This window comes from Carassius carassius, chromosome 31 (genome assembly GCF_963082965.1).
Source record: "Carassius carassius chromosome 31, fCarCar2.1, whole genome shotgun sequence".
NCBI classification, from domain to species: Eukaryota; Metazoa; Chordata; class Actinopteri; order Cypriniformes; family Cyprinidae; genus Carassius; species Carassius carassius.
Genome location: NC_081785.1, coordinates 28,712,020 through 28,728,177, shown reverse-complemented (window position 1 = coordinate 28,728,177; position 16,158 = coordinate 28,712,020). Strand labels below are relative to the sequence as shown.

General features: G+C 39.3%; 2 protein-coding genes across 2 annotated transcripts; both read right to left on the bottom strand.

Moving 5' to 3' along the window:
• Nucleotides 1-791: 791 nt before the first annotated feature.
• Nucleotides 792-9,513, bottom strand: LOC132112146 (jun dimerization protein 2-like). Its single transcript, XM_059519727.1, has 4 exons — nucleotides 9,258-9,513; nucleotides 3,356-3,573; nucleotides 2,064-2,168; nucleotides 792-1,615 (listed from the first exon to the last, which is right to left on the bottom strand). Exons 1-4 carry the CDS (start codon nucleotides 9,346-9,348, stop codon nucleotides 1,430-1,432), a joined length of 600 nt encoding a protein of 199 aa, XP_059375710.1. The 5' UTR covers nucleotides 9,349-9,513; the 3' UTR covers nucleotides 792-1,429.
• A 1,873-nt stretch (nucleotides 9,514-11,386) lies between these two features.
• On the bottom strand, nucleotides 11,387-15,104 carry LOC132111842 (protein c-Fos-like). Its single transcript, XM_059519470.1, has 4 exons — nucleotides 14,968-15,104; nucleotides 14,214-14,396; nucleotides 13,829-13,936; nucleotides 11,387-12,607 (listed from the first exon to the last, which is right to left on the bottom strand). Exons 1-4 carry the CDS (start codon nucleotides 15,061-15,063, stop codon nucleotides 11,978-11,980), a joined length of 1,017 nt encoding a protein of 338 aa, XP_059375453.1. The 5' UTR covers nucleotides 15,064-15,104; the 3' UTR covers nucleotides 11,387-11,977.
• Nucleotides 15,105-16,158: the final 1,054 nt, after the last annotated feature.

Below are 16,158 nucleotides of genomic sequence, written 5' to 3'. Positions count from 1 at the left end.
TCAATCTCTCTCTCTCTCTCTCTCTCTCTCTATATATATATATATATATATATAGATTTTTTTTCTTTCTTTTGGGATGTTGTGGTAATGTGGTTATTAAGAGTGCATTAGCGCTTGTCCATCTTTTCAGCACTTTTGGTTCCACAAATAGTTTTTCCCATTTTCTCCCTTATTTAGTAAACTGCTTTAAGGCACATTTATGGTTAGTTTAGCCATTAACGTAGTAAATCCAAGTAAAAAGATTGTACATTTAATGGCACACTTGTAGTTCTATGCATATTCACTTAATATTAACAAACAGATGAACTGACCTCAAGATTATTTGTATCCCTGAATGGTGTGAATTAATGTCAAGTAAAAGTGCTGTTGATAGGAGTTTTGATTAGGCTCACGACCAGGATGTTGGGCCTTTTTTCTGTGTTATTGCTCTGTTACATTTTTATTAAACAAACAATGATTAAGACAATTAATTAATTTCTAAATTAAGAAAAAATAAAAGTGAAATATAACGTGTGCACATTTTATAAACATGTATGCATGTGGGAATGTTGTTGTTTTTTTTTTTTTTAAGTGACTAATATAAATGGATGGTTGAGACAGAGATTTGAAGCATGTTTTTGTAAACCAAGCATCTGATTCTGTCCTTAGCTGCCTTTTCTGACTGCGTTGTTTTATTTGATATATTTACTGTGCCTATGTCAAGAAAAAGGTGAAATGAAAATGAAACTGAATGTGAAAATGTTAACATTTTAACAACTCTGAACTCCAAAAATGTTAGTTATTAGAAAATAACTTTGGAAATCCCTTGTTTAATAATTGTTTGCAGTTTTCACAGCTATACAACAAACTGAATACGTCACAGAAATAGAGGTTATGAAATCGTTGCATAAAATGTATCACATCTAGTGATAAGTCCATGTACAGGAGGTATAAAAATCATATATACTAGATAACTATAATAAATTGGCAAGATGTAAACAGTTCATACATATGTGCATACATGACGCCTGCGCCAGAGAGAAGTAAAAAAAACTGAAGGCAGCAAATGGTGAATAAATGTTGAGACAGTCTGTGAAGAATCATCCAGTTAACATGCATGTCCAACCATTCAATGAGTGTTTTCATCAGTTTGGAACAACCTACAGACAGTTATCTCCAAAAAACTAAATGGACTGAAACAAATAAGGCACTTTATGACCAAAAAAAAGAAAAACGGAAAAAAAACTATCCCACAAATGTTTCGCCAACACACAGGCCATCGGTGTGTTTTTCTTTTTTATTCGTTTAGTCTCTAAACTCCAACCTCGCAGGTCAGAGACGCCATTCTCTCTTCCCTAAAATGTCCAAGTGCTTCGAGCCAAGTGCTTCAGCTCTCTGGAGACGAGCTGACCTGTAAACAGTAACGTGGTCATGAAGTGTGTGGTTCTTCTCATTTGGCCTCCACCTGCTCCAGGAGAGGGTTGGTCTCTTTCTCAGGCATCTTGATGCTGTCTGTGCTCACAATGCAGGTGGGCCGATGGCGATTGAGCATCAGTATGAGCTGCTGTCGTTCATGCTTTAGCTCCTCGATCTGTGCTTTCAGCTCCGAGTTCATCATCTCGAGACGCTCAGATTCCTTCAGTGGAAGAGTTGAAGGCACATCAATACACTCGTGCTATCTGTTGATACAAAACTGAGGCCAGTGTTGGGGGTAATGCAAGTTACGTAATAAGATTGCCTTTTCAAGATCACTTTTCACGTGCAGATAGCAAAGTAATGCATTGCTTTTACATGTACAAGAAAAAAACAAGAGAAATTGGGAGTGAGGTACTTCCTTTAGCCTGAGGATTATTAATTAATGAAGCGTTTACAGTTGTCATAGATATAACTTTTGGGGCTTATTAAAAAGAAAATGCAAGCCCAGCTCAGGTGACAGAAAGTAAGAGTAAAAGTAATGTAATGCATTACTTTCCATAAAAAAAGAACACAGTCAGTTACCTTTTAATGAAGCAACACAATATTGTAATGCATTACTTTAAAGAAACTTTCCCCAACACTGACTGAGGCCTTTACTTTTGACTTACCCTTTGTAGATATTCTGTCCTTTCTTTCTTTTTGTTTCGACATCTCGCTGCCGCCACTTTGTTTTTCTCTCGCCTTCTTTTCCTCCGCTCTTCCTCTTCATCTTTCTGTATGAGCGGCAACAGCAACATCAGAAAACAAAGGTTTTTATAGGTCAGTTTACACTACATTACTTACACTAAACTCAATGCACCTTTAAATTCAAGGAACTTGCATGCAATATAAAAATAAATAATACAATAAGAGTTCAAATTATGGAGCCAAGAACAACACTCATGCACATTTGTCCCTGCTGGAAGCTGCATGTTTGTCCATCATTAAGGCCTTTTTTCCTCCATCTGTTCCACACACATATTTATTTAGAGCTGTTTTTGCCTTGTAAACAGTGCTTGATCTCTGCAGATTTCTCTCCTGTTTATTTATTGATTTATTTAATTCTGTCTTCTCCAGATGTGAACTGATGGACTGCTGTGGATTATTGTGATGTTTTTATCAGCTGTTTGGACTCTCATTCTGACGGCACCCATTCACTGCAGAGCATCCACTGATGAGACACTGATGCAGTGCTACATTTCTACAAACCTGATGAAGAAACAGAGTCAGCTTCATCTTGGATGGCCTGCAGGTTGAGTGCATTTTCAGAAAGTCGGTGTAACTGTACGACAGATCGCTTTGTTAAAGACGCAACTGTATGACATGAGAATTTGCCCCAAAGCTTGCCTACTTTTCTACTGCACACTCAAAAGTGTGTACTTTTTCTTCACTAAAGAGTACATACTGTAAGAGCGTACTATAAGTAGTCCCTTCTATCCACTAGATGGAGTCACTGCAGATTGATAAGAATGCACCGTTTTGTGCCAGATGTGCATACTAAAAAGTGATGTAAGATTTACTTTGAACATTCATTCAGAAATTTTATAATAATTACAAAGTAAAGGCAAATAACAGTTAAACATTCATTTTTTTTTAAAAAAGTAGAAATGCTGTAAAATATACTCCAATAATCTGTATTTACAATTTATTTTTACAGTGCATGTGCTGCAGAGTTTGGAAAGCAATATCAAATAATGGAGTCAACAATAAAGCACAAAAGCAGCGCTTTCTTTTTAATACACCTAAATGAATCCAGATGTTTAAATCAGGTTTGGGTTTTCCGCAGATGATTCATTAAGATGCATATATGAAACAGGTGTCACACTGATGTGTACTAGCTCAAGCTAATAATAACAACAGCGCTTTTTCCTCCAGATGCCTCTAAATGTGTTCCCCAAGCTAGAGGATGACAGGTGCTCACCTCGGCTTTGATAGGGAGCGTCCGCTTGCCCAGCTTCCCCAGGAGATGTAAAGGGGACAGCATGGCCCCGAGGTTACAGAGGTCGGCGTACTTCAGGTGTTCAGTCAGTGTGGAGGCAGAAAGGCCTGCTAGAGGACCCAGACTGGGCAGTGAGCCGGCGGTCACCGAGGGGTCCGGGATCTGTCCCGGCATCATGTCACAAACACCCGAGACCACAGCTGGAGAAAAGAGCAGAGAAGCTGACTTTTTAAATGACTCTGACTGAGCTTAGAGTTGGACTGCACACCACTAAGGCCTTTTTAAATAGCTAACAAAAAAAATAGATTAGATTCTGTATGTATCTCAACATCTTTGCATTTGCTCTGAAATAGCTTAAAATGGTGATTTATTTTTTAATCAGAGATACTAATATTTTTTTAGCCAAACAGCCGCTGCGGCACGCATGTCTTTTCCATATAACCTATATCACACAACATAAAAACAGCAATATTTACCAGCATACTATAACATTTTCATTTTAAATATGACACTGCATTTCTGCATGTAGCTGATGCTTTTATCCAAAAGTGGCTTACAATAGAATAACAAGAGCATTCTGCCACAGAGACAGCAATATTCACAGTTTCCAATGCCACGTTTATTATTATGTTTATATCAGTTCATATATTCGGTTAACACTTTATTTTAAGGTGTCCTTGTTACACGTTACATGTACTTTCTATAATAATGACAATCAATTAGTCAATATTGCATATTGCATTCAAATGAATTTCTGCTAATAATCCTAAATGTACTCTCCTGTTTAATTATTTAACTCCTTTTTAATTGACCACAAAAATGTGTTTTGTGAGCTCAAATGACAAGCTGTGTATCCTGTGCAAATTAACAATAAACTTTACAAGCATCCATAAATCGCTTTACAAATGTCCTGAAATAGTAAACGTTTCGACTGATATGCAGCACACCGCCTCATGTCACATGAAGAATTTGTCCCGTTTCTGTAAGTCAATTTTATTTAGTTACATCTATTAACAAACTGTGTGGTGCTATAGTTACTGGTGGTAAAGAATCAGTCCACCTTCAAGACACTGCAATCTGATTCCTGAGAGACGCGTCGGTGTCATCACAATATTTGTTTTTTCAATATTATACTATATCAATATTCATCATGATATTAATTTACCATTAACAGGGAAGCAAATCATTTCCACATGTTTGTTAGACCTTGAGAATAAATGTAAACATAACTTTGTGTTTGTTCCACAAAATAAGATACCTTTCAATTTAGGGCCACGTGAAACTTTAATTTCATTTTATTGTATGTTATTTTATTTTTTCATTGTATCAGATGCTGCACAACAGAACTGTATAAATTAATGAAAAATACCTTGGTTGTATAGTATTTTTCATTGTGTATTCGTGTAAGTTAATACATCAACTAACATTAACTAATGAAACCTTATTGCAAAGTGTTAAAATATGTTTCTGTCATAATTTCTTCAAGTTAAACCAGTCGTTCAGCTTTACTTTCAGGTCCAGAGTGAGTTTGATGGTAGTTTTTCTCAAAGAAAAAGCTGCTGAAGTGACTCTCAGAGCAGCTCTGGAGACGAAGTTCACGTGACCATGTCCTCATATAAAGTGTGTTTGAGTTTTGAGTTTGTATGTCACACGAAACCACGCCATTCATTCACACAGAAACACGCAGAACATGCAGATGTAAACACTACTGTCACGTTTATAACTTCTGTGTGATAGACTGTTAGATTAATCCATCTCCAGAGCTTATCAACATTCGTTTGATCTTGACATGGTATAGTTTATTACCCGGCCCTATAAAACACTTCCTTATAAAATGTATTAAACTGAAAAACTGGCACGCATCATCTTCAGAAATATAACACTTCAAAAGAAAAGTAATGCAAAGTAGATGATATTTTACAAATCCAGGATTTAACGACTTATCTTTGATAGAATAAGAGTCACCCTCGAAACACCACCTGCGCTGAAATACCAAGAAAGCAGCATCAGGCTTTTTTCATCGGAATCCATCATGATTTTATCAGAGAATAATAAAGACCTAACCAATAGCCTATCTCTCTCTACATCTGACAAATGTCTGGATTATGAGCACTTACAGACCCTTGGCAAGAGAAACTGCTCTTTTACCTCTTTTTTTGTTTTTTGTGAGAGGCACAAAACTAGACCCAGACAAGTTCTCCTTTAAGCTGTGGAGACACAAACTGAGAGCACCAGCCAAGATCAGCCAATGTTACCTCCGTCCAAATCTGCGTACTCTTCTCCGTGTCAGCCAAGAGGAATGTGACCGCAGAGGAACAGGACAATGTCATCGGCCTACACAAGTGTTCCTCACATCCAAACCTTTCAAAAGAAGAGTGCATTTTGTAGTTTCACAAAACAATATGTTTGAGAGCACATTCCCACAGACAGAAAGTGACCAACTACATGAATGTTCTTCTTGAAGAAACGGCCTCACGATGACACAAGCAATCACTGCCATATGTGAACCGCTGCACGGCACACACAACACTTCTGACTCAGAGGAAGTTTAATTAGTCTTAGCTAAAGCAAGCTATCATTGCTCACACAGAGTGTTAGTCATTTAAACAAATCCCTAACCCCAAGCAGGCTACTAACACGGGCACGTCGCTCATCATGCATCATTTGTGTCACAGATTGATGCCTTAAAATATGTGCCTTGTTAAGGAGAAGTCTGCTTTTACATGAGTGAAAATGTTTCATTCAATAAGGGACCGAGTTAGGGGAAGGGACAAATTACAGCAGCCAATTTTACATTGCGTTTCTCTGTAAAATAACTCAATTCAGTTGTGTTTGGTATTATGTGCACTCGTGTGGTTTCTGTTGATCATAAAAAGCATTGCTTAAAGTCTCTTTTAGTCTTGGACCAGAAATTCTTTATAGTCGTGGCATTAAATGTTTCATTTGCTGCAAAAAAATGAATATCATCCTTAGGCTTGTTTTCCAGCAAACATATCTAAACATCCATAAATCAAGATGCAATTATTGACATGCAAAATGAAGCTATAAAGAAAACAAAACTGTAAAGAGTAGCACATGATCAAGCGTGTTTCATGGAGCATGTTGGATATTCTGGGCTTTTAGAAGGTGTATAAACCAGCAAACACTAGCCATCTCACTGAAAACCCCAATGGAAAAACGATTTTCACCATTAAATTCACCATTTCTGAAACTTTTAGCACACTTCCAAATAAAACATCATACGAACCAGTCAAGACAAGTATGTATTGAGGGAATGACAGCATGAAGGATTTGGAAAAATAAACAGAAGACAACACTGTTCTCTTTGTTTAGATTTGCACTGGAAAGTCCTATAGAGCTCCTGAGGGCGCCATCCTCGCTAACGCTCTCTCCGCTGTGACCGTTAACACATTTCATATTAATACTTTGCTCCATTATCACAGGTTACGTGTCGCTCTAATTGATCGATCGCCCCATTATTGTGGAAAGCAGTTCTGTGAAGGTCCAGGGAGGAATGCGGTGTAACACGCTAAAGAAATGGTGTGAAGTGCCACAGATGGGAACTGATGTAATGTAATATGAACAACAAGCTAAATGAATACAATAATCAGTCTATGTGCATATGTTAAATTCAATGCAGCCCAGCTGAACGACACACCCAGAGAAAGAGAGAAATCATGTTCAGCTTTTGAAACTATAAATAAAAGAGTTACTAGAAGTTTAATAAGAGGTCTGGCTGACTATATGCTTCAGTTTCATTAGTTGTAAGTGTTGCTAAAATCTGTGTGTACTGTGCATTTACATGCTTACTGGAGAATCATATTGTTAGCATAACAACATATTAACTTCTTACTGGAATCATTTGTAAGTCAAATCAATCAAGTGCATACTGTGAGAAGTGCTACTTCTGGCTCTGTACAGCATCAAATCAACCATTCATCAGGTTCATTTAATCTGACAAGGAATGGTGCAATGGAAGCTTTTCTGAGACATAAAATCGGAGTAACTTTTCCAGTTTTTGTTCAGGTTTTTCCCGTCATCAAATTAAGTTTAAATCGTTTTTAAAGAAATATGCATTGAAAGATTTCAGATAAGTGATCCACAAAAACAACGATGCTATAGATTCTAATGCATAAGAACACAATTCAACCATTTACAATTGGATTTTGCCAAAGTGAAGTATTTTTAACAACAAGACTAAAAATAATGTATATGAAGAAAAGAATTTGAATGCCTGCCCGTGTTTTCATAAATGTTTCTGCAATATTTCATTATGCATCTATCAACATTACTGTAGTACTTTTAGCTCCGTTTAACGCATTTGATCATGTTCAAACCTGTTCCACAGCATCTGATCATTCCTCCCGAAAAGCAGCTCAGAGATCCTGAAAGCATGTGCTGATGAGTGAGGGTTTGTGTGTGTATGCCTGAGAGCGTCACAGTGTACTCTGAAGCCCAGTTTGTTCACAGTGACATGTGTCTGTGTGGAGTTACTGTTGATCAGATCACTGTGTTATAATCAGCATTCCTCCATTCGTCAGCGCCGTAAAGGTCAATGCCATTTCAGTGCATTATGCATGCAGTTATAATAGCACTGTTATGCAATGAGAAGCAGTTTCACACATTGCTTCCAGATTTTATCGCCCACTTCTTTTTCAGTGGAACTGAAACCCTTTACTGAACAACTCAAAATGCTTGCTGCACATTGTTTACCTACGAAGAGCACCCCAGTTCATTTCACTTTGTTGTAAATGTTTGCAGCACTGAAGTTTTTAGATCATGTTTTAAATAAGTTTGAGGCGGGACACCAATGTCACATTCAGATGACGGATATCCAACTGTATGAAACCACAGATATGAAAATATATACAAAGTTGATCATATTAACCTCCACCATTTTTTGGATAATCTCAGACAATGCTGGGGAACATGATCATCATGTTTCGTTCATGTCAGTTTCAGTGCAGCTGTCATTACAGCAAAAGAGAGACACACATGCAAAAAATAAATAAATAAATAAATAAAAAATACTGAATTGACACATTCTGAAATTCTAATGTAAAAATGTACTCAAACTGTTATTTTTTTATTTTAAAAAATGAATTATTATTATTATTCATTTATAACAATGCAAAATAGCATTTCACTAGTGGTCTCACACTTTTGTTACTTTTTTGTGCATTTCAACCACTTATTTTGTATATATTTGAATTTTAAAAAGTTGGCGTCCACAGTATTCACGCGCCATTACACGAGCCTATGCGCAGTGACGAGGGACAATAGAGTAAAACATTAATGTACAGATGATCAAATCTGAATGTGCATATGCACCACGCCCTACAGTGACTCAATGATCTCAAAGCGGAAGTTTCTCTTATGTAACATGAACTTCAGCTTACAGCGGTGTTGAGTCTTTCTGTCCCATCATCCTCACCACCACCATCATCATCATCATCATCATTAGAGCGCTATATTAGGAAGTGAACATTCCCTAAGTAGGCTTCAACTAGAAATGGACATGGACGAGTGAAATGCGTTATAAAGAGGTATTTAAGTTGCAGTTACCTTGTGCAGCTATAGCAGTAGAATACACCGCTGTTATTCAAATATGAAATGCCCACGTTACTTATTTAGCGATGTACCATTTTGCTCTTGGGCTGTGTCTCCAAACCTAGAGAGCCCCCTACATACACAGCATTTTTGCGCATCTCGAGCGCGCAGCAGCTGTTCTGAATCGGAACGCGCGCACGATGCCCAAAAAAACGCTGCTGCGCAAAAATGCGCCCTGTCTAGGCGGCTCTCCTCGCTTTGAGACACATCCCATGGAGAAATGCAGCGGTCGGACTAGGAAGCCGTGCAAAAGTTGTCAAAGTTGCGCTCTTACCTGACTTTGGCCTCGAGGTGAGCGAGTGGAGTCCCTTTGTGACGTCAGCCGGAGGTCGCGAGTAGATCTTGAAGAGCGGGAATCGTTGCATCAGCTCGAGTCTCGAGCGCTGATCCCTGGTCGGGAAGAGCGAGTAATGCGGAAGTCAGACGTCAGCAGGGAGGATGAGAAATGAACTGCAGGGAAAACACACATGGAGAAGTGGAGAAGAGAGGAGCAGGTTCGCTCCACCCCTTAGAAACCAGAAAACAAACATTCCGTTCACCGTCAGTGCTGTACATGCTCTCCACTGCCAAGCTGAAGATCCTTGAACACTACAGTGATGTAGGGACTGATATGTACCAGGAGCATTCCTAACCTTCCACACAAAAAAGTTTGACACTGTTATTATGGATGCATGCATGGATATAAACCCTAATGCACAAGCTGCAGGAGCAATAAAGAGCTGCTTATCCCTGACAGATGTGCAAGTTTTGTTTACATCCAGCTCTCCTTTCGCTTTCTGACTCTTATAAAGGATCCCGTTACAGTTTGACAAACTCCTGCAAACGATCCGAACCCAGAGAGTCTGCCAACACAACTCACATCGCTTCATCTGGAAAGCATCTGCTGTTTGCATTCATCTGATAGACGTCTTTATGATGTCAGTTTTACCTACATTATACATCATAAACATCTTAAAAGACAGCTTCGAAACATCTATTTGACACCTGATAGGAAACGTCCTATAGCAGATGTAAACGCAGACATCAAATAGACGTCTATGTGTACTATCAGGGAATGAAACCTTTTGACTCGATTAGATGACAAGAGAGATTAATCTTGGTCTGTATGTTCAAAATCATGGTAGAAGGCAATCAGTTTATCTGTTTCACTAACTTGGCTTTTTTGCCTATCTGCCATATTTATGGGCGTAAGTGTGGCAAAGAATACCATTGAATAACACTGAAACATTTTTACGGATCTTAAGTTGCACAGACCAAATCTAGCACATCTTACATTTGTGATGCTATAGTAACAAACACAACGTTCATGCACATTAAATAGACAGACAAACCGAGGGTAAACCTTATCAATCAACTGTACATCCGTTTCAGACAGCCTGAAAGAATGCAGATTTCTAGAGTATTTTGAACTTAATATCTATGGTTTGACCCATTTCAGAGGCAGCCAAAATTACAACCAGTAAATTTCTCTATGAAATTGTCGTGCAATGCTGTGCTCACTGACATGAATGCACGAAAACACGGTCACAGGCATGCACTCTATTATCACTATTATCATCATCATCAAATTAGTATTATGCATTACTGTTTATATAAAAATGCTAAGTCATACTAATTAATCTTAAAGGATAAGCTCACCCAAAAATTCTATCATTAATTACTCACCCTCATGTCGTTCCAAACCTGTCGACATTGTTCATTTTCGGAACACAAATTATAATATTTTTGATGAAATTTGAGAGTTTTCTGACCCTCCGTAGACAGAAACGTAGCTGAAACGTTTAAGGCCAAGAGAGGTATGTCGTGGTACTCTCGTGAATGGCTGACGCAGAAGAGAAGAATTGTTGAATAAAGTTGTTATTTTTGTTGTTTTCTTTGCGTAAAAAATTACTCTCGTAGCTTAATAACATCACCTGTCACATGGACTGCTTTAATGGTGTCCTCACTACCTTTCTGGGCTTTGAACGTGGTAGTTGTGTTGCTGTCTATGAACGGTCAGAGAGCTCTCGGATTTCATCAAAAATCTCTCCAAGATGAACATAGGTCTTACGGATTTGGAACGACATGAGGGTGAGTAATTAATGATAGAGTTGTCATTTTTGGGTGAAGTATCCCTTTAAATGGACTGAGCACTTTGAAACAGTTTGAAAATTTAAAAGGCCACAGTTTTGAACTTCAAAGGAATTTACTCATTTAGATTGACCTATGATAGATGCAATTCATCTAAGTTATCCTAAGTGTATATCTGTAAGATTTTACTGTAAATAATGTCAAACTGCATGAATGGCCTGTATCTGACCATGATTGGTTAAGCAGCGTGAAAACACATGCCAGTTATTAAGCTCTACTTTCTATCCACAGTTTATTTCCAAAACAAAGGACACAAGAACACCAGCGCACGACTGTCTATCCATTTATTCAGCAATCAATGCTCCTTTTGTTCTTCAAAGTCAAATTTAAAATGTAGAAAAATAAATTATCATAAAATACATCTCCATCGATATAGCACTGGATGTTTTCATGGAAAACTCTAAACATTTAAGAACAATGTGAAAACACTGAGGTATGTGATAACTCTGATGACTGTATATTAAAGCACAACACGAGTAGATAGTCTATTGGCATAGTAAACGAACACAAAACCGCAGTCAATTCCACAGAACTTAGCACCAGATCAAACAAATATGGAACTGATACATATATATATATATACTATATATGTTATATATATATTTATATATAGATATCTCGTGCATGCTTTTCAAACCAGAACACAGTTCATATCTGCTCGTAAGATAATTATCCATGCTCTTGTATTTGGGCTACATCAAATGTCTCTGGAAGAAAGTAAACCCCTGTCCCGCACAAATTACATGGATGCAGCCATACAACATCTGGCTTCACACCAACATCACACATCTGGACATCATAACACTGTGATATCCAATAGATATTAAGAACAATATCGTAACATTACATCATCAACGCTTGCATTTATAAGGCGAGAAGGGTGGGAGAGTTGAGGATGTCGACGCTAGTTTCTGCTTTGCTCACGCCCCCCTTGCATCCCTCCAGTCCCTCGGCCAGGGAGTCCAGCTCTGGGCAGGCGAAGGTGAACACGGACAGGTAGTTGCTGCAGGTGGGTGTGGATGTGCTCACCACCGGGGTGCTCAAAGGTTCTAGATCACTGGCCACAGACTTGTAGAGGGTTTCCCAGTCTGTGATGCCCAGCGAGCCGGTCAGGTCGATGTCGGGGACGGAGCGGGCCGTGTCCGCCGAGATCCGGTCGAGAAGCTCGTCCTTGATATCCAGAGAGGGCTCGAGGTCGCACAGACTGACCTCTGCGCTGGAGCACAGCAGGATGTCGGAGTTGCCGGAAATAGCTGTGGACGGTACCGTGGGGATCTCCAAGTCCTGCAGGGGAACGTCTTCGGGGAGTTTGCTGGCCATTTCGGGAGTTGGAAGTGACTGGGGAGACTCCGGAAACAGGCAGTCCAGTTCTTCAGGAAGCTGGCAAAGAGGTTTATGAGAGGCAAGGACATACTCCAGCCTCTCCTTTTCCTTCAGGAGGTTTTCGATTTCAGCCTGGAGGGCGGTTTTGTCTTCTTCTAGCTTGTCTGTTTCCTGGAGAAACCAAAAGTAGGATTATTCCACAGAATGAGAGGAAAATCATAATTCGTTGTAAACCTATTTGGCTTAAGGATGCGGTTACCTCAGTGCAATTTCAGCACAGTTTTGCAGGCATAAAGCTTTATTAAGTGATGCATGAAGCACCGCTCTCACAGAAGTCACTTTCAAACCAAGCAGCTTTCTGTTAATGATCAGTTTGAACCTGAAGTGAGATATTCATGGAAATCTTTCGCCCCAGTGTAAAATCCATTTGGATTATTCCTACTGAAGTTATTTCACTTGTGAAAATGATAAGAACAATGGTAAATATGACCGCACCATGTTTATTTTTATTTTTTAAAGGAATTTTCTTGCCTTTTGTATTTAAGCTTGTATTTAAGTTAAGCTCCAAAATAACACAACATTTAGACCCTGCACTCTCTAAGAAAGTCTGTAAAAATGGAGCCCAATGTTAATATGAAGGAATTTTATGTATTTATATATTTTTTTCAGGTGTTTTACCCATATTATGAATTATGCATTGCACTGTATGATGTTTTAGGGTTGGGGTCCGTAAGCTACATTTCCTGCCAGGATGTTATCCATTTTTCAAAATATGTTTTTCCTTACATAGGTTCTTTTTTGTCTTCTATGATTTCGTGGAGAACCTTTAACATCCAGAAAGGTTCTTATTAGATTAAGAAAATGTTCTGCAAAAAAAAAGTATATATATATATATATATGTGTGTGTGTGTGTGTGTGTGTGTGTGTGTGTGTGTGTGTGTGTGTGTGTGTGTGTGTGTGTGTGTGTGTGTGTGTGTGTGTGTGTGTGGTCCCATTGACATCAAATGACTTAGACACATTGTTGCGTTAACGCACCATTTTGAAAGTTTGGAGGGTCTTTTTTTTTAGCTTAATAGAACCAAGAAGCCATTGGTAAGGTGGACTCATAAAATGTTAAATATTAGTTTGCACATCACGGCCAGCAAATCAACCAATAACATGAGACTGGGATCTCAGTCTTTCTGGAGTTATTCACTTCACCTTTAAAACCGAGTCTGTTCTCACATCATGCCATCACAAGGTTTGGGAACCCTTGGGTAATGGCGCAAAAGCGCATCGTATGGATTACTTTTTTAATAGCGGGTGAGTAAAAAGAGCGAACATGAATTTTTGGGAAGAACTGGATCTTTCCGAATGTTATGTTACTCCTTATGTTGTGGAGTCTGTACTCACAGCCTGGAGGGTGTCGGTGAGCTCTCTCCGTCTGTTGCGACACTTCGCTGCAGCCATTTTATTCCTCTCCCTCCTGATCCTCTTCTTCTCCTCTTCCTCCGGAGAGAGCTAGTCAAAGCAAAGACGAATTGCACTTATTACCTTCTCGAAGAATCCACGCATCCCCCTATCGCTATCGCCAGTTCACCCCAATGGCAAGCACGTCATTCTGCAATGCGTCTAAAAATAGTCTATTGCTGCAGACTTGCTGTGACGTGAATATAAAGTGGATGCTGATGGTCAAGGCAACATGCCAAAGCAAGAACTGGATCCCCATCAATCCCGTGCACACGCTTCACAGGTGATCACGCGCGCCAAACATGATGCAGCACATGCAGAACTGTACCTGCTCGCCCTTGCTCTTCCTGGCAGCGCATTTCCCCTTGGTCCCAGCTGCTTTGCTCTTCGTCGGTTCACTGCTCTCGGCTCTACCCAGAGACGGAGACACAGAGGTGATGATGGTCGGCTGGACCATCCACTGCAGGTCCGGCGTGCTGGAGATCGCGGTGACCGTCGGAACGAACGAGCCCTGGGATTGCGATGGAAATATGTCATAGACTTAACACTGCTTTATGTGCATCTGGACAACCAGGTTTTCAAACATGATTTTTTTTAAAATTATTATTATTATTCAGCGTACGGTGTACTGTTTCCAGTTTTTTTGCGTTACACTCAAGACGCTTTCTTTAAATACGCTCGAGCGTCTAAAAATAGTCTCCCGATCAATATTTAACTTTTTCATTGTCTCTGACGTCAATGCTTACGCAGGACTGCTGTGGGCTCTCCTCGATGGATTTATTTTTCTCAATGAACAGCTGCATTTACACAGTGCTTCACCATGTTTCACTGCATTGCAAAGGATGCGCGACAAAACATCACATTCAACATCAGATAAACAGATGAAGCACGCGCACTGCAATAGCGTGCTATATAGGCCTACTAAATCTTAGGATAGTTTAGGATAATTATAATAGGCTATCTATTGTATTTTTCTGAATAAGAAACCATTGCGTTCAGAATGCATTATATATAAGTAGTCAATCACCATGCACACCAGTGTTTTATTATAAAGTAACGCATGAGAGGAAGCATCCTTCTACCTGTGTGCTGCTGTCCATCGGGGCATCGGTGGGTTTGTCCCCAGCAGAAGAGCATGTGGAGTCCGGATCAGTCTTCTTCGCTGTGCTCAGAAACATTTCTCCAGCGCGCACGGACACAACTCTTGACTAGATTCCAGGTTTGTGGTCCAGACGCGTCGCGTCGCGTCGCTCTCTCCAGGTTTATAAACCTGGTCAGTGTCACTCAGCTCCGCGAGCGCCTATTTATAGTCCGCCTGGATTTCATGAATGAAACGGCGCATACCATTCCGCACGCGGGGAAAACTGCGCTTTCTGAGTACATTCGCGCAGAGAATTATCGTTTAATCCACACTGAACTAAAAAGTCGACTGAAACAGAGGTTACTGTAGTAAAGCTGCGAGCAGGGAAGCGATAACCCCTGTGAGGACGAAATGTGGTCCGTGCCACATATTCATTCATAAAGTTCTGATGGACCCTGATATGCATAAAGACATGCATAACGTCCTTATAAATAATATATGACTTATGCATATGACGTATTTTAAAACGAGATCATCTAATAATGCTCAACTAAATATTCGACACTATAGTTTGATCTGATCAGTTTGTGTTGTCAAGTTATGTATAATTATAATGTATGTTATATCAAGTAGGCCTATGTAATGTATAATTCAGCTACAAAGCCTGATGTGAAAATTAGATATTTAACCAATTCTATATATATATATATATATATATATTATCGGTGATTATATATTTCGTTAAATGCGTGTTGCAGTCGCATATAATTAAATGTATATTTAATGTGCCGTCTCTTTCTCTTGACCGCCCTCCAGCCTCAGCATCTGCACCTGCTCACGCGTCACGCAGTGACGTAACACTGCCAAACAGGAAAATGCCCATATAAGGATAACTACGTGTTGGGATTCCAGCGCTGAACGTGTGTCTGGACTGAAGCTGCTGCTGCTTTGTGTTTTGTGCAGTGCATTTGCGTTTTCCTCTGGAAAGGGCGTTTAGACTCCTGTCAGGAGCACATTTGCGCAGACAGCAAAGCATAGCTGGAAAGGTTCCATGTAGCATACCCAGTGTATGACCACAGAATATGGCATTGTGACATTTTTCCCAATGAACCAAAAATGTAGCCTATGTGGAATGGGATTTGCGTAATTTGTGAAGAAAGAAAAAAAAAATTCAGCGTGTTTTTCTTTGAAT

Coding starts and splice junctions, on each gene's coding strand:
- LOC132111842 (XM_059519470.1), bottom strand. CDS start 15,063: ATGTTTCTGAGCACAGCGAAGAAGACTGATCCGGACTCCACATGCTCT. Junction 13,937..14,213: donor GGAAGAGCAAGGGCGAGCAG/GTACAGTTCTGC, acceptor TGCTTTGACTAG/CTCTCTCCGGAGGAAGAGGA. Junction 12,608..13,828: donor TCACCGACACCCTCCAGGCT/GTGAGTACAGAC, acceptor TGGTTTCTCCAG/GAAACAGACAAGCTAGAAGA.
- LOC132112146 (XM_059519727.1), bottom strand. CDS start 9,348: ATGCAACGATTCCCGCTCTTCAAGATCTACTCGCGACCTCCGGCTGAC. Junction 3,574..9,257: donor CACCTCGAGGCCAAAGTCAG/GTAAGAGCGCAA, acceptor TCTTTTCTCCAG/CTGTGGTCTCGGGTGTTTGT. Junction 2,169..3,355: donor CGCTCCCTATCAAAGCCGAG/GTGAGCACCTGT, acceptor CCGCTCATACAG/AAAGATGAAGAGGAAGAGCG.